The 25,159-nt window shown below is 28.5% G+C and overlaps 6 protein-coding genes across 8 annotated transcripts; 3 read left to right on the forward strand and 3 right to left on the reverse strand.

Annotated features, from left to right (window-relative positions):
- Positions 1–321: 321 nt before the first annotated feature.
- LOC132939813 (uncharacterized) lies at positions 322–3,726 on the forward strand. Its single transcript, XM_061007196.1, has 5 exons — positions 322–411; positions 519–639; positions 3,153–3,260; positions 3,381–3,464; positions 3,548–3,726. Exons 1-5 carry the CDS (start codon positions 322–324, stop codon positions 3,724–3,726), a joined length of 582 nt encoding a protein of 193 aa, XP_060863179.1.
- A 757-nt stretch (positions 3,727–4,483) lies between these two features.
- LOC132939815 (lipopolysaccharide-induced tumor necrosis factor-alpha factor homolog) lies at positions 4,484–7,113 on the reverse strand. The gene is made up of 4 exons (XM_061007198.1): positions 6,961–7,113; positions 6,607–6,713; positions 6,388–6,547; positions 4,484–4,983 (listed from the first exon to the last, which is right to left on the reverse strand). Exons 2-4 carry the CDS (start codon positions 6,707–6,709, stop codon positions 4,878–4,880), a joined length of 369 nt encoding a protein of 122 aa, XP_060863181.1. The 5' UTR covers positions 6,710–6,713; positions 6,961–7,113; the 3' UTR covers positions 4,484–4,877.
- Positions 7,114–7,223: 110 nt separating this feature from the next.
- On the forward strand, positions 7,224–10,912 carry LOC132939812 (E3 ubiquitin-protein ligase CCNB1IP1-like). Its single transcript, XM_061007195.1, has 3 exons — positions 7,224–10,405; positions 10,492–10,702; positions 10,794–10,912. The coding sequence occupies exons 1-3, from the start codon at positions 10,193–10,195 to the stop codon at positions 10,898–10,900; spliced, it is 531 nt and encodes a 176-aa protein (XP_060863178.1). The 5' UTR covers positions 7,224–10,192; the 3' UTR covers positions 10,901–10,912.
- Positions 10,913–11,428: 516 nt separating this feature from the next.
- Positions 11,429–14,398, reverse strand: LOC132939811 (ubiquinone biosynthesis protein COQ4 homolog, mitochondrial). The gene is made up of 6 exons (XM_061007194.1): positions 14,038–14,398; positions 13,869–13,965; positions 13,675–13,777; positions 13,479–13,608; positions 12,017–12,110; positions 11,429–11,944 (listed from the first exon to the last, which is right to left on the reverse strand). Exons 1-6 carry the CDS (start codon positions 14,195–14,197, stop codon positions 11,779–11,781), a joined length of 750 nt encoding a protein of 249 aa, XP_060863177.1. The 5' UTR covers positions 14,198–14,398; the 3' UTR covers positions 11,429–11,778.
- A 605-nt stretch (positions 14,399–15,003) lies between these two features.
- LOC132939942 (uncharacterized) lies at positions 15,004–15,835 on the reverse strand. Its single transcript, XM_061007382.1, has 2 exons — positions 15,616–15,835; positions 15,004–15,552 (listed from the first exon to the last, which is right to left on the reverse strand). The coding sequence occupies exons 1-2, from the start codon at positions 15,761–15,763 to the stop codon at positions 15,248–15,250; spliced, it is 453 nt and encodes a 150-aa protein (XP_060863365.1). The 5' UTR covers positions 15,764–15,835; the 3' UTR covers positions 15,004–15,247.
- A 1,423-nt stretch (positions 15,836–17,258) lies between these two features.
- On the forward strand, positions 17,259–25,147 carry LOC132938262 (G-protein-signaling modulator 2). 3 transcript variants are annotated; one of them, XM_061004996.1, is made up of 12 exons: positions 17,259–17,699; positions 18,151–18,383; positions 18,540–18,675; positions 18,766–18,908; positions 19,528–19,651; positions 19,714–19,829; positions 19,896–20,062; positions 20,460–20,557; positions 20,624–20,818; positions 21,051–21,128; positions 21,194–21,341; positions 24,366–25,147. In XM_061004996.1, the coding sequence occupies exons 1-12, from the start codon at positions 17,667–17,669 to the stop codon at positions 24,713–24,715; spliced, it is 1,821 nt and encodes a 606-aa protein (XP_060860979.1). In that variant the 5' UTR covers positions 17,259–17,666; the 3' UTR covers positions 24,716–25,147. The 3 variants fall into 3 exon arrangements, with proteins under 3 accessions (XP_060860979.1, XP_060860981.1, XP_060860980.1); XM_061004998.1 differs by having other exon boundaries at positions 20,624–20,779; XM_061004997.1 differs by having other exon boundaries at positions 17,260–17,690; positions 24,366–25,146.
- The last annotated feature ends 12 nt before the right edge of the window (positions 25,148–25,159 follow it).

Here is a 25,159-nt window from a genome sequence, read left to right on the forward strand (position 1 = left end):
TGCAGGTTCGCAGTTATAGTGTTGTGATTTTATTTTTTTAAAATAGATTATAATAAAATTAATTACTTTTTAACTGGCTCAAAAAAAAATGTTATCTACTCCAAAAATAATATTGTTTGGATAATAATGATTGACGACGTATATTTTATTGAAAGCAATACCCATACGTATAATTCATACATTTTAAATTGTTTCATCGCTCAAATAGTTTTAAGTACCTACATAAATAATATTCTGTTAAATAATACACGTTACATCAAGCTTGAATGCTTGATAGACGATATAGACTATATCTAGTTGTTTTAAATTTTTTTTTTAAAAATGGATCGCTTAATTTTTAATCTGTATCAATATTTTTTCGGAAAGAACCAGCAGAATTCTGAATCTGAAGACCATTCTAAGGACTATTCGGTATATGAAATATAAATTCTTAATTGTCTGCAAATCTCAAAAATTACGATTTAATACAAAATATAATATTATAATATATACTATATTATAACGTACTAAATATTTAGAACAATATTATGAAGGAAGAGGAGTGGAATTCAATTTCAACATCCACAATAAAATCAACAGATTCGAGACATTCAATTGAGTTCCATCCCAGTCGAGATGAAATCAATGCTTTTTCCCTGTGTAAGTTGAAAGTTCTAGGTTTTAAGACTTAAGATTCATACCAATCATTGCGCAAAAGCAAACGACACAATAATATTGTGGTATACTAAATTCGATTAACTATAGACTGGTTTAAGATTGTCCCACATTATCCCGCAACGGGATAATGAACCACGTAAGTGATATGGTCCAAACATCCCGGTGCATTATTTTTTGGTTTAATCTAGCGAATTTGTAGATAATGACTAAAACTATATAAGTATGGGTTATTGGGTTGTATATTTTTTTACAGACATTGTCAAAATCGTGGTTTCAGTCCCGTCAATCTTAGTCCGTGGCTTATACTAATAGACGGGGCAAGGGTGTAGTTCGCGTGGTTTTGCCAGGCAGCGCTGCTCAACAGGACTCGGTGTCCTACAAACATGCGCAGTAGATGACACAATAAACTGTGTATAATTATATATTATATATCACCGTAACGCAAATTGCCAATGACCGCACTAACCAACCCCGCCGTCCTTATACGCTCCGTCTACTAGTATATAAGGTCCATGGGTAATAATCGGTTATAATAAATATATTTTGTTTCATCTATTCTGTGATAATATATGACCACTGCAGGCCGCGTTTCGTAGAAGATAGAAATAATGAACTAGGAAATTATAAATAATGTTCCATAGATTGATTTGAACTCGAAAAAAATTAAGTTGTCGAATAACATTGTTTTATTCATTATACTCCAATAGACTGATATCTGATGAATGATAATAAGCTGTTTTGGGTTTTTTTTTTTTTGTAAGCCGAGGTTTTGATACATAAATACCAAAAATTGGAGAGGTTAATAATTGTTTTAAAATTAGGAGTGCTAATATACCAGTAATACCTCCTAATTTCGCCTATATTCCACTAGTTTTTGGATTAATGATAAAAATAAATAAAAACGTTAAGACACAGCAGCTGATATATATATATATATATATATCGTTTACCCTTAAGGGTCTATTTAGGAGGGGTTGATAGGGGGTATTATATCGAAAAAAATAACTTTACGGGAATAACTCTCAAGCTTTGTAGAATTGTCGGATTTTGATGACTATTTTTTTATCTGAAAGAAGAAGATTTCCTACAGCCCGCATCGATCTCTGATTTTGTATTTTATTTCAAATAATTGTATTAAAAATTTGTAAAAAAATGCTTTTTATCTTGTATAGTTTATTATAAAGTTTGAGAATAAAATATTGAAAAACAGAGATCGATGCGGGCTGTTAAATATTTCCCTCTAGCAATTGAAAAATTAAGAAATTTGGTTGATTCGACAAGGCGATATCGTTATTCCCGCAGAGTGTATTTTTGAGGACAACGGGTGCCTTATAGGTACTCAGTATAATAGGCTGAGACTCGATTGAGCATAAAACATCTTTTTTGCGACAGGATTGAGCCAAATTGTCGGCGTATCAAAGGAAATCGGAATATAAAAGAAATCTTACACGATTTAGGATAAAAAACTTAAAACTCTGCAACGTTAGAATGTCTATGTTTAAAATGTGTAGTTTCTTAACTATTGGGTTACCTATGACCTTCGTCTTACACGCCTACACGCCTACCCACCTATACAGCCATATAGGTAGGTACTGCAGCAATGAAACCTGAGTGTTTCTTTTTTGCCGGATTGGTTTTTATAAAAACAACTATGGCTGTATTGTACTGTCGTGTGTGGTTCTGAGTGGGGTGACACCTTCTTAATTGATGTAGGTACTTTGTACGTATCAAAATCAATCAAAAATGTAGGTACACCAATATTATCTATTCAAAATATATGTTCATTTTTAGTTAGACGTCATACTACGTTGACATGTTATTTCCGTAGACCTATTAGTTTATAGGTCTATGGTTATTTTGTACATTACACAATAGACGTTCAGATTAATCCATTTAACTATAATATTTTTAATATTAGATTTACTTGATGTATTATAAATTGTAAATGTAAGAATATTATCGTAATTTTTTTTTCGATGAGTTAATTTTGATGCAAATAATAAGAATTTTAAAATTGTAAATATATACTATATTATGTCTATATATATAATATTATAATATATTTACATTATTGTCTTTTTTATATTTATAAAAGTTGGGTAGTAAATATCAATATATGTATGAGTGTACGATTATAATTTAATTGGTGATTCATAAATTTCTTTAATACATCTGAAAATCTTCAATCGCAACTCACTATTTGACAGTGAAAATTCAAAATGTTGAAAAAAAATTTTCATAAATTGCAGTTAAGATGGTAGCCGGTAGGTTCTGTCCATCGGCTATCATAATAGGACTAGACATAATGATAATATTATAATATATATTATATCTTATATATCTACGTTAATACGTTATGAATTATAATTTATATTTTATAATATATTAATATTATATTTTTATTATAGGTAGGTATTTAAAATAAGTAATAAACTAATAACTAAACAGTAAACAACTAAGTACTAACAAGTCTTAAATAAATTGTTTGTATTCAGACATCGAAGACAAATCGAAACTCCCAAATACTACTCCTATTGAAGATCGAATTCCGAAGTGTACAGAATTATATCAATGTTTGAAAAATACTGTAAAGGAACTAGGAGGTGATACTCATACTGTGATAGTATATTATATTATTATTTAACTTATATAATAATTTGGAATCCCATACAATCCCTTTTAATAATAAGCTTCTAAATAACCGTCAATTTTCTCTCGTTTAGAACAAAAGTTAATACACGACACACAATTAAAAGGATTGACATTAAATTTGAACAACAATAATATTCGTTTGATTGCCGTCGAAAGTATTTATAAATCATAATTTAAATATTATAGGTATTTCAAACTAATTTTACGTTATAATATCAATATCTAATTATACGTTTAGACGATGTTAAAAACATAATCCTAAAATATATGGGTCTACCTCAAATGTATGAAACATTACAAGACCAACTCGAAATGGTTTCGGGGAAGATCAATGTGAAGTTCGATCACTTGGAACAAATGTTAAGCTATCATGCAGCGGAGTGTTATAGAACAAGTGATCCTCCCGAAGACCTGTAGCGCGCATCAAATCCTATAATAATTATTTACTGTAAACCACGAATTAAGATAATTAATAATTTATAATAATTTTAAGTATATCTTAATTCGTGCTGTTAAGTGTAAACAAAAGCTTCGCGTTGTACCTACATTTTATATTAAACAATTTTTAAACTTCGAATAATTGCGCTAGTTTTTAATAAAACACTAATACGCTATTATAAATAGGTATTCACCATTTTTTTATTTTTTTTTGTGGAGTGCTCAAGCACCACACCAACCTATAGCAACCCACAGGCCATATGATGTGGCTATGTGGATGAAAATCAGATAGGATAATAACAACTATACATCATAATAGTTTTCATTAAATAAGTAATTATTTTTACCATCTAGATTTATTCTGTGATAATATTTTTAATCATTATTTGTTTTGTTTAATTTATTACACTTTTAGACTATCTAGGTATATTTTATAAAACAAAATTATAAAAGAAATAGGTAACTGATAGAATTTTATGCTTTTTTTTAGTACTTAATATTTACTCCCAAATTGTATATATGTGTTCAAATTTGCTTATTATGCCTATTGTAGCATAGATTGTAAATATTATAATAATAATAAAAAAAAAAAAAATATTTACTAAAGTAAACAATCTTTGGCCTATTTGATACAATGATATGAATATGTATCGTACCTGCACGGAACTGTAATTAACTGTTTTAGTAATACCTAAATAGTAAATTGCAAATAACTGTATCTAATAAAATAATGAAATAGTCTTTGAAAATTTTTTTATTAGTCATAACAATAATAATTATAATAAAAACAAACAACACATTATATAATAATATAAAATAATAAAAATATAAACAGATAACATTAAAACTTTTATAATTAATATTGATATGAGGTAACTAAATTCTAATGGGATATAAAATAATTGTTTAATTTATAAGTAGTTTTAGAGATTTTATATTTCCAATAATACTATAAGGCACAAAATTACAAGTCACCGAAGACAATAATTGTTAGTAAGTATACATAATGTCTTTTGAATACATCAAACAAGCTGCCTCATTGAGTAAGCATTAGTATACTAAGTTTTGTAAGTAACAACTGTGTGTTAATTTGAACTTTTATTAAGGTTTTAGTTAAAAATATACATAACCTATTGTATATACTGCCCTAAATAAACTTCACATTTAGGGCATTTATGTTCAACATTTAAGCATTGGTCCATACAAAACGGTATTAAGCAAGGACCCCAAAAACATCTGAAAAACATAAATTAAAAAAGTTATCATTATAATAATTTAAATAAATAGTACCTATAACTTTGAATTGTATAAAAACTTTTTTTTTTGGTTACATTATTTATTTATTTATACAATCTGTAAATTAATTTTTTTACAATAAGTACAAGTGCTGTGGGAGTTGATGGGTTGGAGGCTTGAAAGAAGAATCCATCCAGTGATGGAACTTCTTAACAGATTTATTATACAAACTTAAATGTTTTACTATCTTTTTAGAAAAATGTGTGTAATAAAAAAATAATAATATATGCATAAATAGTACGGTTAATTTATTAATGTACATCAGCATCACCTGATATTCATTATAATATGTATTGTTCAATTTATTCAACATTTTAACTACATAAATTATTATTATCCTTTAGTCTATTCAATCAAAATGTTATAAACATAATAAAAACACAAAAACTGCCTTGTCATAAACATTGTTATTTAAAAATTAAAAATAAATTTTACCATTTGAAAATAGAAAGTTTACATTGGTATAACAATACTGTAATATAATATAAAATTGATTGTTGTTAAGAGGAGGTTACTTAAACACTTACGTGTTGTTTCCGTCTTACAAAACATATTAACATACCAAATTTTACATACAAAATAATCCATTTTATTATAATTTTTGACATTAGTGGGTTTCTTTTTTAAATTTGCAATGCTTAAAACTTGCTTTAAAATTAAAATACCAATAAAAAATATAAGTGAGTCCCTGGGTAATATTCTTGTCTTCAAATTTTATAAAAGGCCAATTCATTCTACTGTTAAAGATAACTGAGTAAAATTAATTGAATATAAAATTTGGTTTGCGGTGTTTTTAAGACAGGGCAACACAATATGTGGGTATATACTATATACATTATATTCAGGGATTTTGACTAGTTACTAAGAAATTTACTTGCATGTTAAAAGGACACTAAACAAACATATTTTGTTGTCTGTCTTACAAATGCGTAACATAGCAAATGTACACTCAGCAGATCGCATTTAGCTTCGTTAGTTTAAAAATTCGAGAGTATCGAACTATTTTGTATGAAACTTGATGGTATAAACATTATCTGTGTTTGTATGTGATTTTTTTTTACGAAAATTCAGATATTAAGTGAATAATAGGCATTTTTTAATTTAAGCTATATTAAATAAATAAAAATTGCTAAAAAATTGATTTATCGTAAAAAAAACCCACATCAAGTACAGATAATGTTCTTACCATCAAATTTTAAAATACGTTGATTTACTCTTAATTTTTAAACTAACAAAGCTAAATGTGTAAGACGGAGACAACAAATGGCCGTGTAGCGTCCTCTTAACATAATTACAAAATAACTATTTAAAATGATAAAAATTATTAATTCATTTGTTTATTACCCAAACACACAAAGCAATAAACTGGATATATAAGCCTTTGTAATTGGTTTTTTATGTATATTTGTAGTTATTTCTTTTCGGCAAAAGGAGCAGACCATTCGGGTACTATGGGGGCCAACAGGAACAACAGTGGTAATAAGTTCATATGGTGCCTTCACAACTAAATCAAATAAGATACTTTTAAAATATTAGAAGAAAAAAATGTAGCTGGTCACTTACATTCGGGTTGTGGGGTGTAAGGACTTGCTGGTGAAACACTTATCTGTTGATTCCATCCATATGGTGCTGTTGGAACAGTGCCTGGTGTATATGTGCCACTCATGATTCTATAAATAATTAATACCTTGGTATAGTTTACAAAATAAATTAATAAAAGAATATTACGTGTGTGTAATTTTAAAATATATTAAATAGACTTCAAACAGCCAAATAGCTAAAAGATTTCCATTTTTGGGGTAAGGTCAAACAAAACGGGTTATTAGAGCAATTTTATAGGCCTAATTATTTTGAACACTTTCTATTATTGAAAATTCTATAAAGGCATTCCGTAATAGCACAGTTAAAATACTGTACCTGCACGTATCCTATAATTCAATGATGTATATAAAAACTAAAATTAGTTATTATAGAAGTAGGTATCTATTTACTAATAGTAATTTGAGTATTTCCCATGGTAATTTCATAATTTACATTCACGATTCACAATCACATTTCAGAATAATATGCACCTAATCATATTATATTCTAATGATAAAAATATATTATATTATTCTAGACACGTTCATGGAAACATACATACATAATAACTATTTCTTCCAACGTTTGTAAAATTTACGGATTTACGATTAATGATTATTACAGCAATATTGTTATATTCTGTGATTGTACACTCAATTTACTTATTCACTGAATACGAATGTAGGAAATAAAAGCCAAACATACAGACAAAGTCAAACAGCTCCAAACTACAAGTTGTTGTCTACAACTTACTGACAAGTTCATTGTTCATATTATAATAATATCCCGTACGACGAACAGTGAACTGGAACCAATTTTTAGCTGGCAAAAAGTTCTATTCCTAAATCCTGAAACCTAAAAAATGCTACATTTTAGTACTTACTTATTTTTGTTATAGTATTTTGATTGTAAATTAAAAAAATGTGGGTAAGTGGATGTCGCTCTGCTGTACAGTAGGTTACAAGTGGGTCACTGTAATGTATGGTGTTAAATTTGAATTCATTAATTTAATATCATTGTATAAGAAAAACGATTCTGAGCGAAAACAGTCGGTCAGCCAAGTATTACCATATTACCAAGTATATTTGATGATATTATTGTGAATAAAATAATTTATATATAACCTATTTACGTGGAGCCTATATAAGAGCCTTGTTTTCAATTTTCAATCCTTAGCTATAAAAGTGGAAAATTTTATAAATTTTTAACTAAAAATTAATTATTAAATTATAAATGCTTATAAAAAAGAATTTTGCCAATGTATTTTTAATATTTTCAAGTGCTATTAGAACGATATATCAGGAGCCTTGCATTAAATTTTCACGCTTTTTTACACAACGAATAAAAATTTATTGATATTTATAGAAAAAAAACTAAACAAATTGAAAAATGACAATGTCCGTAATCAGCTCAAAAAGAGTCAAATTATTTTCGAAATTTTACTGTGTATAGAAAATGCTAATACAAACATTCAGTGAAATTTTCAAGTATCTACAGTGATACCTTTTTTAATTACAACAAAATAAGAAAATCGTTACACGAGAAATCAAGTGAATATCAAATGTTGTAAAAACATGAATTTCAAAAGCTCATAAAAAATTAATTCGAGTTTCTTGTAGACATTATTTTTGTTGATAAAGGTAGATAAACTTATGGATAATCTTGTATTACATTTTCAAATCTTAGATTGAAAAAGAAAAATTTTTATCAATTCTCAACTCAAAATAATTTGCTAATTTTCGAGATTTTTTCGTATTTTGTCAATATTTGAACTTTAAATGCTTATAAATAAAAACTGTGATTAAGGATTTTTAATATATTCAAATGTCTTTCTAATAATATAGTAGGAGCCTTGTATAAAATTTTCAAGGTTTTTTATCCAACAAATAAAATTTTATTGATATTTGTAGAAAAAAAAACTGCAAATGTCCATAAACAGCTCAAAATAAGTCAAAATATTTGGAAAATGTTATGGTGTATAGAAAATGCTAATATAAACATTCAGTCAAAATGTTATGTACCTTGTACCTACGGTCATTTCTTTAGAGTTGCACCAAAAACCAAAATCGATTTTCTCAAAAACAGATTTTGCGTAAAAATTCCCGTTTTTCCTTGACAGACACAAAAATAAAAACAAAAACACACATCATTGTAAAATTAATACATTCATCGCTTCGCTCAGAATCTAAAATGAGGTTAATTATTTGATTATTGAATGTTATATAGAACTGTTGATTAGAAAAATATAGATTTTTATCGATTATTTCCAACTTTTACGCTAGGTATAAATATTAATTATTTTTTTTCACTCTAAATAATTTATTTAAAGTTTATATTTTTATAATTCACACTTATTATTTTGTTTTAACATAATACCGTCAGAAAAAAATAATATTTTTTTTTAATCAAAAGTAATACGAAAATGAACACGAAAAACACAATGTTTCCATTATTTTTTTGGTTATTTAAGAATATAACTAAAAATTGCAGAGTTTTATGTAATATTAAATACACACATGTTATATAGTACAAGTTGTCAACAATAAATTTAAAAAAAGATGTTTGCCAAAAATGTGTTTTAAGTACATTGTACTTAATAATATTATATGATTTTACTAAAATAGTAAAATATATATATCTACGTAATTTTGAAAAAAAACCAAGATTTCAGACATATTTTATCGTCTTATCGATTATCAATCGGAAAATAATGATATTAAGACACGATTTCGATAATATTATAATATTATAAAAGTATAAGACTATTAAAATTTAAAATAATATTGTTAAACTGAATGTGTTATTTTTTTTTTCAATTGTTTAATGTAAACAAGTAAACGTTCGTATGTATGAACACAATTTTCCAAAGAAGTTTGATTTTTATGGTATCTATATTTCTACTTTACGGGGCACCTTTTTATTGCAATTTTTCTTTTTGAAACGGATGTAGAAGTAGGTACATTGAAAACGATGGTGAAGTCAGAAATCGGCGCTCGGGCATAGTTTCGAGGTTACGACACTTCAAAGTTAGCATATAAAGAGTTGAGAAAATGATAAGAGTGGATATACGGCGGTTACCCTGCGATCAACTACTTGAGGTGGTGTTGCATAGCAATTTGAGGGATATTTTTTTTTGTCCGAGCGCAGAGCATCGAGCGAGTGGTAACGCGGGCATCGCTGGCGTCCCTCCCCCCAAAAAAGTACTAAAAAAGGGTGTCCCGTAAAGTAGAAAAGTTCCATTATAGAGCCGTGTACACGAAAAATTTGAACTTCAATTTTGATCCAACTTCATGGTATCATGGTTAAACCTGTGGTAAGAACGTATACACTCTGGTACATCAAAAGCTTACCATGTATACCAACCAATCACAGAAAAGTATTTTTATGCACGTGTGTAGTGGAAATTCACCTATAGTAGTTCACTGGTTAATTATACAAATGTGGTTATTATTGACTAATATATTATATAGATACTATATGTCTATATCTTATACTATAATGAGTAGTGAAAATGTGAATTCGTTGCAAACTGATTCAATTGTTGAAACAATCAAATCAACATATTAAAATGTCTGAATTAAATTTAATCTGTAATTATAAAAAATGTCGTAAGGATTTAAACTCATTTGCATGGGTAACGAGTTGCTCACATATATTTTGTGACTACGATGGTAGCCGAACATTTAACCGTGAAAAAAAATGCCCATGCTGTAATGAAGTCCTAAACAGACGATTGGACATTGTCCAGATAAACTTAAATCCAGACGAATCTTTTAAATCTGTATGCATTTTATAACTATAGAGTACCTTTTACCTATTCTAAAAACATAGATTTAAGCTTCTGTAATGATCAATTTTAAATTTTAGATGATACTGTGTGGTTTAAGACCAGAAGTTGTAATGGATATATCATTACGAGCAGTGTCTTTTTGGAATTACCAAATGACCCAAGAAAAAATCATTCAGACTAGTAGTATGAAAAGACTTCAAGCAAAATTTGAACAGGTTAAAATCAATATAGAAACCATGGAGTACCAGTTTCAAAAACATATTTTAATTGAAACAAAAAAATCTGAGTGCAAGTATACTTTTAGAAATTCATGACAACAAAATATATAAAGGTATTTTGTAATTTCCTATTTATAACTAGTGTACAATTACATTTATAGCAGCTTTGAAAGATGCTGAATTACAAAGACGAAAAACCCAAGAGATAGAAGAGAAGCTGATCGAAAAGAGTAGAATCTTACATCAAGTTCAGGTGATAGTAAAATAAAATAAAATCAACAAAACATAATATTATGCACATTAGGATTTAATACACTTTCAATAATTACTAAATGTTTAAAATATCAATCATATCTAGTTAGTCTAGTTATCAAATATTGACTAGAAATTTGCTGGGCTAAATCGGTGTAAAAATAATGCACCGGGATGTTTAGATCATATCATTTACATGGTTTATTTGGTGCGAGATAATGTGTAATAATTGTATACTGGTCTAGTCAAGCAAATTTCTAGCATGAAACATAAATATGATTGTACTATTGAAGATAAATATTGTTTTACATACTAAGATAAGGTTGGGTTATAAATGATAATTTTTATTATATATTACACGTTTTGGTTACTGACAAATTGCGCGCATACTGTAGTCTATGTTATTAATTTTATAATGCCATACATTTTCCAAAACTGTACAATTTTATTTATTTTTACTAAATTTTACAAAGGTATTTAGTATTTCAATTTCACATATATTTTAATAAAATATAGTTGAACATTTTTGTATAAAAGAGGCAAATTGAATATGAAATCAATATAAAAATATTAGTTTATTATGGAATTATTTTTAATATTTTAGTCGAAGTATGAGTCTCTCAAACTTCAACTTATTTCTAATACTATAAAATCAACAAAAACAGAACAAATTCCTATGGCCCAACTCCAGCCTAAGACATTTGAAGGTCAAAATGGTCAGTGCAACTATAACATTATCATTTAACTTTAAATTAAATTAATATTTATTTTATTTTACAGAATTTGTATTTGCCCCAAATGTTGATTAAGTTAAATGAATAAATGTATACTAAGCTAGAAGACAAGACTAATACAAAACAAGATGTTAACACTACTTACACATAGAAACAATTTTTATTTTAAATCAATTATTTCTAAAGGTTTTATATTTAATTCTTTTTGTAGTTCTTCTATTGGTTGATCCCATCTTTTTTCAAAATAAATATTTAACATAAAATTGCTGTTTAGTCCTGTTTGAATAGCCCATGGTAAATAATGTTTTACATACTGTTCTCTTTGCCTAAAAATAATGTAAGTGGGCATTAAATTGAACAAACTAGAGTAGATGTATATTAAGTATATAAATGTTTACTTTGGTTTAAGTCGTACAGCACCAAAAAGACCTCCACTTAAAGTCATTGGTAACTTGGTCTGAAATGCTTCAATCCATTTTACTGTTACTTCTCCTAAATAAAATAGTTACAAATTTTTAATTTTTTTGATTAACTTGCAGCAACATAGGCCATTGGGTGGTTTTCCAACTGTTGGGGGAGGGTACTGTAGGTTGGGTCAACACTTCTATTTGGTTTTGGCAGAATTTCGAATTGGGCATCCTTAGGTTTCTGCCATGCCCGGTCGGGGGAGACAGTTGCCTGCCCAGAGAGAGGAGCCACCCGTGGTCGAGATTCAAAACTTCTTAGTCCGCTCAGCCACTCCGGCCCCCAAATTTTAAATTTGCTTAAAAATGTGTATTTAAGTACTCGCTATCACCTCCCGAAAACCTCATTTCAATCTAAAGTCATTCAGCTGAATAATTAAGTGGGTACCTCATATTGTGAATAAACTGTACATATAATATTTATACACATTAATCTTCTATATACATCAAAGTCTGTGGAATAAGTAAAACAATTGTAATGATATCTGAGATTTAAACTCTATACCATTAAAAATTGTCTTTATATTATACTCTATGGACAGACATAGTATTTATATACTCATGGACAGACAGTCTTTTTATACTTTAGGGGCATACAGTCTTTGTATTACTTTACAATATGTGCTATATTGTAATTACTTATTTTGTAACTTTAATTCAACCGATTTAACTGATTTTTTCTTAATTATCAGGACAAGGTTTGTAAGAAATTTTTTTTTATGAAAATCCACTGGAAAAGTTGAAAATTGGATGGAAAAATACAACAGTGGCAACAACTGTCCAGAAAAAAATAAACTAAATACCTAATAATATATTTTTATTTATTGTTAGGTTCACATTAATTATGATTTAATATAATTTTGGACCTGTACCTATATTATACCTATTAGGTCAAAACGATATAACTTAGTAAAAACAGTATTTCAAGGGCTAATTTTTCGACCGGTGTCCCAGTAACCTACTACCTACACATCCACATCATTAACAATTTGTTAATAAAACATTCGTAATTAAGAACGTACCTCGCAGGGTCTGCAATCCGCTATAATATAATATAATTGAAAGTGTGCTGACTGAATCACTGACTGATCACCATAGATCCTAAATAATGATAACTCAAGGCCTGACATTTTCATGGAACCTTTGTACCATCATGTAGGTGTGCTTTAAGTTAGCATCTTCCAAAATTAGCATTTTAAAGTGATGCTTGCACAAGTACTTTGAGATTCAAGATAATCAATCAACATTTTTAAATTTTGAACATCATATAACGGATATTAAATAAGCGAATTGAACAAAGTTTGAATCATATACAGTTGACGGTTTTAAAGGGGACAATGAACGAGCAAATACACGGCTCAGCTAGTATTTAATAAATTAGAAAACAACATATTACCTAACATATTTGTAGGCATTCCCAACACGGTATGAAATAAATCATGTACTTCTCTGTATCTCTGCATCACATATGCTAATTGAATGTCATCAATGAATTGTACTGACCCTCGGGAATCTGGTGTTACTTTCTAGATAATAATGAAACATTTTTGGCTTAGCATTTCATTGATATAACTTAAAATATTGTTACTTACATTATGATCCAAAAATTTAAAGTAAGCATATCCGAGAGTATTTTCTGGCATATATTTTAATTTTCCAAGATCAACTGTTGAAGTGTTAATTTGTGGTTGTAACCTTTAAAAAAGTATTTCATGCAATTAAAATCAAATCAATATGTCTTAGAATATAAATATGCAGATAATTTCAAGCATTTTATACTATATACTGTAATATTTCGTTGCCTTCAGGATTATTAATCATTTTATCTCTCATATATTTCAACGCAGATGTTCCAGTAGTTTCTCCCATAGTGGCAATCATATCTAAAATGCAGTATATAGTTTAACAAATATCAATAAATATTTAATATAATTATGTTGTTCTCCAATTGTTACCTGCTCTTCGAGGATCAAACAATGAAACAGTGGCAGAACCGATTGATAATAATAACTTTTGGAGCGGTGTGGTTGGTATATGATTTTCATTATATTGGGTTACAAAATCAGACATACGTCGGTGTACTTGGTAATTTAAAACAATACTTTTTTTCAACATTTTAAAGTGAATTCTTAAAAATTATAATATTGATTTTTTATTCGTTTTGACTATCATAAAATAATTATTTTTAATTAATAGATGACAATTGAGTGTTCAATTTAAATACTATTAAACTATTTTAATTTGTAATTTTATTGATTATTATTCTATTATTCAATATGATATTAATTAATAATTATCAGTTATCACGGTTAACACGGGTCGGGTACAGACAAGGTTTTTAGATTATAGACTATAATCTAAAAACCTTGGGGTACAGATTTCCCGATTTTGATAACAATTGATAACACCACGATTAAAGATTATATACAGGTTGCACGTCGCCCCATAATAAACGCATAGACGATCTATGAATAGATTGCTTTCAGATTGCTTTACAAAGTGACTATGAAAATCAGCTGTTAATAATTAACTAGTAGCGCTTGATGTCAACATTCAACCATAAGTGTCGACATTTAGAACTAATTTTACACCTATATATCTATAATCGGTTAATTGTAATACTGCCGCTTGGAGCGCCACTGGTTAACTATTGGTAGTCGTTTCCACGGACTAAGATACTATCATTTTGCAACACCACCCGAAGGCTGAAGTTGTATCTTAGTCCGTGGTCACAGCACAGATTATATGATCATATAATCTGTGGTCACAGGGTAACCGCTTATTATACCTTATTATTTTATAACCGCCGTGGGATCGGGCGGCGGGCGCTATTAAAGCTATGTATTAAATGTCCTTGCCCTCGGAACAGTGCCATTTCTCTAACTCAGTGGCGCAACCCGGATTTATTCAAAGGAAGGGTCCAAAAATATGTATTTAACTACTGTTTTTCTATACTTTTTCTGAGTATATATGTTACGGTATATTATGTTAAATGGAAATTAACGTTATTCGCCGGTTATTAACGTTATTTACCAAATACACAGATAATTATCGTTGTAAACCGGATAATCACGTTAATGACCAAATACAAAGGTAATTGTTGTAATAGATCAGATATATGTACGCGATGAATCTCAAATACTACAATTTGAAAAATTATGATTTTTAAAAATAGAAAAAATGCAATATTATTTTGTATTTATTTTTACAAGCTGTATTCCCATGACATTTACTATTGCATAATATTTCAGCCCCACGGCAGGCACAACGCTTATTATTGCAACCAGTTTTGCAATGGCAACGCTGGTACCCTTGAGGGCCCGCAACCGAACTATTACTAGTTGCTTCCCTCAGTGTCAACTGTCTACCATCTGCTAATTTGATCACATTGTCCATATCTAATAGATTTTCTTCGCAAGCAGCTATTTCTTGACGTGTGTAATTGTATTTAAGAAAACCATGTTCAGTATCTATAAAATAATTAAAAAATTAATAATTTTAATAACATATTTTTTTATTAAGAATTAACTTACAGAGTTTGTATAAGTCGTGTTCAAGTTGGGTGACAACTCCTAGTATATTTCGTGGAGAACCACGAGCTCTATCAACGTCCGCCACAGTTACACGTACAGTTGTGTCTATTTCAAGTTGAGCAAACTTTTCTTTCGAAAGTTTCATCATTTTCTCTCCTTGTTTTTAAATAAGTGGTAAATACGACGACAGTTGTACGCATACTGAGGTTATAATCAATATACATTTTTTTTAGGTATGATATTTTCAAATGTAACCTCCACCGATATTATATTATGTATAGTAATTGTATACTGTATAGGTCCACATTATCTGTGGCCGATAAAGTTATATTGGTTTACCCAATTAGTACCACAATTAGTTTGGCGATCACCTTATCATTGCTCGTTGAACATTATTTTATAATCAAATAAACATTTCCCAAATCATACGGTTATTAACGTTATTAACGATAATTCCCTCATTCGTAGGTAAATAACGTTAATAACCGGCGAATAACGTTAATTTCCGATATAACATCATTTACCGTAACATATACATACATTGTATTTTTTAATAAACACAATTTGCCCGGTTTAACCACAGAATATAACAATAACCCCGTGTCCAAACTGAATGCGTCCGATGCGTCGAAAAACACAACGGCTTGTATTTTGCCGCATTGGACGGAACAGCATGATCAGAATAGAAATCGCACGCACTCGCCGCACTCCACAGATTCAGTTTAGTCACAGACAATAAAAAAAAAAATGCAATTATATTATATACATTTTTAAATTAAGTATATGAGATATAGTATGTTATTGACAATCGTTGATATTATCTAAACATATTCGGATTCAACGTGTTATCAACAAAATGCGGCATAATTCTGGTTTATAAAAAAAACCAGCAACCTATCAATTTTTCAAATTTGTTTTTTCCAAAATGTGTATTTTGGGGTGGTTAAGTTGAGAAGTTGGAGTTGTACAAACATTTTCAAATACCCCACCTAAACGTCTAAATGTATTGGACAAGAAAAAAAAAAAAATAAGCATCTTTATATTGCTTATTAGTTGACGACAGACGACAGTTGAAACTTGATAAATAGGTATTAATTTTAAAGTTATAATCACGGTCTTAGAATATAGTTACGGTTATAATAATACGTCAAAGGGGTGTTGGGCGGGGGATTTGGCCCTTCACAGTTCACACCCTGCGTACGTCAATGATAAGAACAGATTTTTTTAAAAGATATTTCAATTTCAAATTTTAAATAAAATTAAATATTGAAACAAATATCAGTGATTTTAGTCATAACTTATTAGTTTATTATATACTTATTTTGTTGTAATTTAAAATAATATTATTTTTAGAAACTTTAAATTTTTTGCCATTACGTAGATTATTACTAGCATAGAACAATATTTTATAACAAAGGCTCTCTAATTACTACTTTATACAATGACATTTTTAAAATTGTTCTATGATAATATGTCATAGTTTGTTTTAGACATAGACCTATTAGTTAATTATATGTCTATGGTTTTAGATACACAGGTCACAGACTTCTTTTCTTTGTAGAAATTTGTTTTCAGATATTATCTTATCTGTTATTGTGGTAATTGATAACAATGATAAAATATATCATAATGACGTCATGGACAGTGAGAAATTTTTCATGTTTGTGAGAGAATAGAATGGATGATGCTTCATCCACTTTTTTGTTTAGATCCATACCGATTTGTTGATATTATCAACGAGTTGTTATCGTCTTAACATAATTGGTTAAAAATTAATGTTTACTTCTTCTTTCAAATTCGATGTAATATGTTTAATTATTAATTAATATTCAAATATTAAATATTAATTGTAGACATATTTTGTTAATAAATGGTATTTGGTAGTATATTATACTTTATATTTGAATCTTGTGTGTGTTACTGTTGAGCTTAAATTTAAATTTGTAATTATTCATTAATGCAACTATTAAAATTTATTTTCAATTGTCATGAAATGTTTATTTATTGTATTTTGAACGTATTGTGAACGACTATTCTATCTAAAACTCATAATGTCTGACAATTCAGAAGATCAAGTAAGACAAGTGAATGGCTACATAATTATAAATAATTTTAAATATTATGTATAATTTATGTCGGATAAACATTATTGTAAATAAAAACTTTATACTCACTCAGTTGGTAATTATTTTGTTGACTAAATATACAATATAACTACAGTTTACTGTTGTAATGCATATTTACTACAACATAATATAATTTGAATACAATCATATTTCATCCAAGCTATTTTATATGCTCAGAAAAATGTGAGTTAATAATTCTTACGATTTTAGTTATGAACAATAATTTGAAAATAAATATATTAAGTGGACTTAGTATTTGGTACATTTCACCATAGCTACATATTTATATAATTAATAAATATTAACTACTTCATAAATTAGAGTGTAATATGACTAAAATATATTAATTATGATTAAATAAACTATTCAACAATTGTTATTTTATTTAACAACATTTATACTGTTATAGAACCCTAGAGATGCTGGTAACATGTGTTTAGAATTGGCTTTGGAAGGTGAAAGACTTTGCAAAGCAGGAGACTGTCGTTCAGGGGTAGCATTCTTCCAAGCAGCTGTTCAAGCCGGAACTAATGACTTACGTACTCTTAGTGCCATATACAGTCAATTAGGCAATGCTTATTTTTATTTAGCGGATTATCCAAAAGCATTGCACTTTCATAAGCTTGATTTGGCTTTAGCAAGGTATTTATATTGTATATTTATTTACTGGTCTTAATAAGAATATAATAAAAATAAAATACTTAACTTATTGTTGGATTTGTTGCCAATTTTTATAAATATATTAAAAAGTCACAATAAAGAAGTTTTAAAATACTTGTTTTTTTATGCTTCGTGTAGAACACTAGGAGATAAACCAGGTGAAGCTAAATCTAGTGGAAACTTGGGAAATACTTTGAAAGTAATGGGCAATTTTGATGAAGCTATGATTTGTTGTAAACGTCATTTAGAAATAGCAAGAGAATTGGGAGATAAAGTCAGTATCAATTTTATTTATACACTTCTAATTAAATTTTCTAAGTAATTTATTTTTGTTAAATTATATAATGGTTAATTCTTTTAATAGTTGAGTGAAGGACGAGCCTTATACAATTTGGGAAATGTGTATCATGCTAAGGGTAAACATATAGGAAGAGTAGGTCAGCAAGATCCAGGAGAGTTTCCGGAAGAAGTAAAAGTTTGCATTGAACAAGCAGTTAAATATTATGAGTAAATAATATATTTATATTATATCTGTTACTTATCAGTTATTACAATTAACATAGGTTAACACTGTGTTATATATATATATTACTTTAAAGCAATTTTGTAATCTACAAGACAATATAATAGAAGTAAGTCTGCCCAACTAAACTAGAAGCGTAAAGCATAGAGCCTGTAAAGTGCATTTTACTCTAAAACAACTGGGATTTACCATGAAAAAAAATGTTTGTGACTTTTTCCTAGGCTATCGACCATCAAAGAAACGAGTATGTGGGTCACAAATCCAAATTATATAAATATATTATAATAAAATGTAATGTTACATCCTGTAAAAAAAAAGTAAGTAGGTACTTATGTATGTTTCAGGAAATTGTGTTTATATACTTTATACTTATTATATAATTTTGTCTTAGAGATCACAAAAATTATCTTAAAATAATATAACTCTGTGTTAACCTGTACTCGTAATAACAAAATTATGTTCACAGAAAATCTTATAAGTTGTCACAATAATTGATAAGTTCCTTGTTTTGTTTAAAAATTGTGTCCAATCTTTCATTGAAAGACTAAAAGCTTATTGGTGATGAATAATATATAATAATATTACTATGAATAATTTTTGCAGAGAAAATTTAAAACTAATGAAAGAGCTCAATGATCGTGCAGCTGTTGGTCGAGCTTGTGGTAATCTAGGAAATACCTATTATCTGTTGGGTAACTTTAAGGAAGCCATTCAATATCACGAAGAGGTAATGTTGTTTTTAAAGTTATTTATATATAATATCACAATCTAAATATTTTTTATGTTTAGAGATTGAAAATTGCTCGAGAATTTGGTGACAAATCAGCTGAGCGCAGAGCTAATAGCAATTTAGGAAATTCTCATGTTTTTCTTGGTGAATTTGAAGAAGCAGCAGATCATTATAAGTAAAATTAATATATATATTAAAATAATCATAAATAAGATAAATAGTAATTTTAATATTTAACTAGGAGAACATTGATCCTGGCTCAAGAATTGGAAGATAGAGCAGTTGAAGCTCAAGCGTGTTATAGTCTTGGAAATACTTATACATTATTGAGAGATTATAATACAGCTGTTGATTATCATTTAAGACATTTAGATATAGCTCAAAAATTACATGATAGGATTGGCGAAGGTAAATCATTGTTAACAATGTGTTAAAATAAGAAAAAAAAACAATAAGTATCATATCTTAGTCATTAGTCATATTTTAAACTAGAAATTGTTGGAATCTCTTGGAAGCATCAATTTATTATCTAACAGCATTCTATAAAAAATTAGCTTGAATTTTTCCTAGATTATCTTTTGGCAATAGCCGATCTTCAAAAACAAAAACTGATGACAAATACTGGTTTATCTAAGGCTAAAATTGGGTGACCATATAAAGTTACTCTTATATACAAGAAGAGTTTAGTGTAATAAATTCTATTTTATTTCAATGTTAAATTTAATCAAACTTAACAATGTATTAAAAAACGTGTTTATGTTATTGTATAAATTAAATATTGAATTGATTTTTATCTCAATTATAGGAAGAGCTTGCTGGAGTTTAGGAAATGTAAATCTGGCTTTAGGAAATCACGAAAAAGCATTATATTTTGCTTCTAAACACTTGGAAATATCAAAAGAAGTAAATACTAATTACATAATATTGTATAAATTACAATTTTATAACAATTTTTAAATTTCTATTTAGATTGGTGATACAGTTGGTCAAGCAACTGCACAGATAAATATAGTTGATATCAAAAAATCTTTGGGTATGTCAAATGGACAACTTTCACCAGATAGTAAAGAATTGTTGGATACCATCTCTAACACACAGCCTTCACCTCAACTACGACGTTATCGGGTGAGGCGTCAGAGCATGGAACAGCTTGATTTACTTAAGGTAGTGTGTGCATGTTTATGTGTGTCTAGTTTTTGTTTGTCATTGTATTTTATGTAACATAAATCATAATGCATTAATTATTTTTACGGTATTCAGTTAACTCATTTTGGCATACAGTGATGTTATATCAAGTAAATAAGTAGTTTAAAGCTTGCAAATACAACTGCTTTTATTTTAAGTTTAATTGATAATCAAAAATTGGATTTGAAATAATATTTATTAATAATTCTAGTTGACTCCAGACAACAAAGGTAAATTACCCAGCTCTAACGACAAGATTTATCAGTCTACTTCATCAGTTTCCAAAAAGGTATATCATAATGTATTCTTCTCATTTATTATGTTTATTAATATCCGTTTTATTGTTTTAAATAGTCTGAAAAAACTGAAGATGATCCATTCTTTGATTTGTTGTCACGATTCCAAGCTGGACGCATGGATGATCAACGTTGTACTCTTGGTTCCTCAAGAAATTTAGAAGATAAAGAAAATCAAAATGCGAACAAATTAATTGCCCAAATTGGTCAGTATTTTATTAATTTACTTTTTTCTGGTGTCATAATATGTTAACTATCAACTGATTATTCTTTAATATATGTTATATATATATATTATGAATAACAGATATAAATAACAAATGTAATTAACTAACTGCATAGGTAAAAACTTTTGTTCTTATTAATACATTTTTTTCTAATATTCATGATATGTACAATAATTATAACAATTAAATTTTAAAACAAATAATGTATAACATAGTTAGTTAATTACATTTGTCAGTTTTATCTGTAACACTCTGTATGACTGTATATTAAATTAATTAACTACCTCAAATTTTTATTGATACTTAATATTTTGTTTAGTAATTTACTTAAAAGGACGTCATACCTGCATATTGTTTTGTATCCGTCTTAGTAACGCATAATATACAAAAATTTACGTCCTGGAGTTTCAATTTTGGGTTAAATATTTGACCCTAACCTAACCTTACCTATTACCAAACTTTAATGAACCTAAACTGTGTTTTCTCATTGGTTTTTTACGATGTTTTTATTTTTAAGTGAATTATGAGTGTTTTTAAATATCAATATTGTACACTCATAATTTTAACAACACAGAATAGGAACTACTGGATGTACATTTTGGTATATTAAGCGTTAGTAAGACAGAGACAACATATGCGAGTACAACGTCCTCTTAATAGTTGTATTTTAAATTTTATAAAAAAAAATTTAATACAAAACACATCATCAGATTGACTGATCACCATTCTGGTAGTTGGTAGTTTACAATATTATTAGTACCGTGCAGTTTAATCTTGCTCGATTTTAATCTTACAATAGACAACATACTTTACATTTTGTTAAAGTTCCAATTACTGAGTTTTTGACATTTTTTTTTCCACTTTGTTATAAATGTATGCTGTTTGTAACAATATTGCATTTTTATTACAGCCATTAGTTCAGTTTTATGAGTTAAATGGAACTCTGTATTCAATTGTAAGTTTTAATACGAAGAGAAATGATTTCATAGATAATTTCCCAATATATTATGCTATGAATTGTTATTGAGTACCAACTATTTTGTTACATTAGTTTAATTATTTAGTTTTATTAGTTTAAATGTTTATCAAGTTTATCAATGATAATTTTTAATACACGTGTATTAAACGGTATGTACCTCTGAGGGTTTTGAAGAAATCAAATTTTTTACGTTTGGTTTCCAGTGAACTTAAAGGTCTCAGTTATAACAAGAAAAAAATGCACACTTTAACTACTAAAACACAGGCCTAGCTTTAGACTATAATGTCTTTTCTGAACTCCGTGCTAAGTGCAAGCGTTTCTCCAAACTAAACTATCAACAATTCACAGGCCAAACCTAATTCTTCCTATCCAAAATACCCAGGTATTTTTGGAAAAATATTAAAGACTTAAATCAAAAACCAGTCATTCCCTCTCGAGTTACCTCTTCAGTAGAACTTTAACATGAAACGTCTTCTAACCCAATTGAATCAGCCAACTTATTCTCTAAACACTTCTCATCTATCTTTAGTTAAACATTAACTTCTAACCTTCAGACTATACAACCTAATTTACCATATGACGTGCCTGCTTCCTATACCTTCAATCCCAATGATTTGCTTTCTGCGCTCTAAAACCTAAAAAAACAATCGTTCCAATGGTCCAGATGATATTTCTGCATGTCTCCTTTACAACTGCCGTTATTCCCTGACTTTACCACTCTACCACCTATACCAATATGTTTTCGACAGTGGTTTATTCCCTGACGTCTGGAAAATCTATTCTATAACTATGATTTTAAAATCTGATGACCCATCTATTGTCACTAATATTACTTACCGCCCAATCTCTATCATGCCTCATCTTGGTAAAATCTTTGAACTTATTGTGCTTAATAATATTAAAAGATCTTTTAATCATGTTTTAATCGACGAGCCACACATCCTGATAAGTCTACCATAACTAGTAGTGTGGTTTTTACAACTTACATTAGTGATTGTCTTGAAGCAGGTTATCAGGTTAATGTTACCGATTGTAATAAAGCCTTTGATAGTAAACCATGAGTTATAAATAATTGACAAACTGGAGCGCTTAGGCGTCGGTTATCCACTTAATCCTGGTTTGAGTCTTATATCACTGGTAGAAAACAATTTGTTTCTATTTCAGGATCTACTTCGGAAATGTATGCTGTTACATCTGATATTCCTCAGGGTGGCCACCTAAGCTCATTATTATTCTCTCTTGTAAATTCATTACCCCAGTGGCTTACTCATGTAACATTTTTACTTTATGCAGATGATATAAAAATATTTTATAAGATTACATCTCCTGACAATTCTTTCCTGCTTCATAGTGAACTAAATATATTCTACGAATGGGTTACCCAACTAAGATTAGATATAGCTTGGTGTCATGTAACTTCTTCCTATCACCCGTAATACAAAATTCTTTAAATCTCCCAGGTGCCTGCACACTTAGTATTTTGCTCTAGTTCATTCATTGTTAGAATACAGATCATTAGTCAGGAAACCTCTTCTAGCTAAATATCAGATTCGTTTTGAGCGTGTACAAAACAAATGTTTAAATTACGTGGCTTTTAGTATTCATTGTATACCTCACGACTATACCAGTATAAGGCAGACTTAAAATTGCCTATCCACCCTATCAAATGGCTCAATTGATCTCCTTTCAGTCTTACCATTCAGTATCCCTAACCATTCATCTAGAACCCATTCCCATTACCACATACTACATTGAATGCTTAGAGATGCAAATTCAGTTTAATTACTTAGGCCACGTCCCTCACTTCTAAATTGTCTTAAACTATCTTCTATCAATACTATATATTTTTATTTTTGTACTTACTAATAGTAACTATCGAATATATTATATATTAATTAATTTCTTATAATATGTTACTTCTTATCATACCATTACTCATTTGTACATTTATGTAATTTTGTATCCGTGTTAAACTGCCGTTTGGCGTAAATAAACTAATAATAATAATCAAATATTTATAATAGGTGGACATGTTGAAAGTCAAGATGATTTGTTGGACATGATAGCAGGTATGCAGAGTAAGCGTATGGATGAACAAAGAGTAGAATTGGAACAACTTCCTGGCATTGCAAAACCAGATAGTGAACCCGATGATAACTTCTTAGAACTTCTTATGCGATGTCAAGGCGAACGGTTAGAAGATCAACGCAGTGAGCTTCCTGTGTCCAACATTAGTAGTGATGGAGAGTCACAACGTACACCAAACCGAGGACCAACTGTACCTGATGAAGACTTTTTTACATTAATTATGCGCCTTCAATCAGGTCGTATGGAAGATCAACGAGCAAGTGTTCCAATGCCAAAACGAAATTAATGTATGTTTAGTTATTAAGTATTATCAATCAGGTTATGTATATTATAAAAATATTATTTGTCTTCATTTTGGATTTTTTTTCTACTTTAAGAACATTATAATTTGAATAATTATACTTGTCTGTTAATGGTATTGCTATATTCTTTACTGTAATACTATCAAAATGTCCATCATATGTTTCTAGTATTAAAATAGTTATCTGTACTATCTATCATATGTTTACAAATAATTAATTATATAGATGAGAGCTACTATTATTTGTTGTATTATTATTTTAGTAATATAGTTTTATCATTCTTAGATTACGCTTTTATTGAGCATTTTTCATATATTATAGTTAATTTAAGAATTGGAAATTAGGACTAATATTCTAATAGTATCATACATTTTACATTTATATAATTCTAAGCCATATTAGTTTAAACAAGACATAGTATAAAATAG

The sequence above is a fragment of the Metopolophium dirhodum genome, chromosome 2 (assembly GCF_019925205.1).
Source record: "Metopolophium dirhodum isolate CAU chromosome 2, ASM1992520v1, whole genome shotgun sequence".
In the NCBI taxonomy this organism is placed as follows: Eukaryota; Metazoa; Arthropoda; class Insecta; order Hemiptera; family Aphididae; genus Metopolophium; species Metopolophium dirhodum.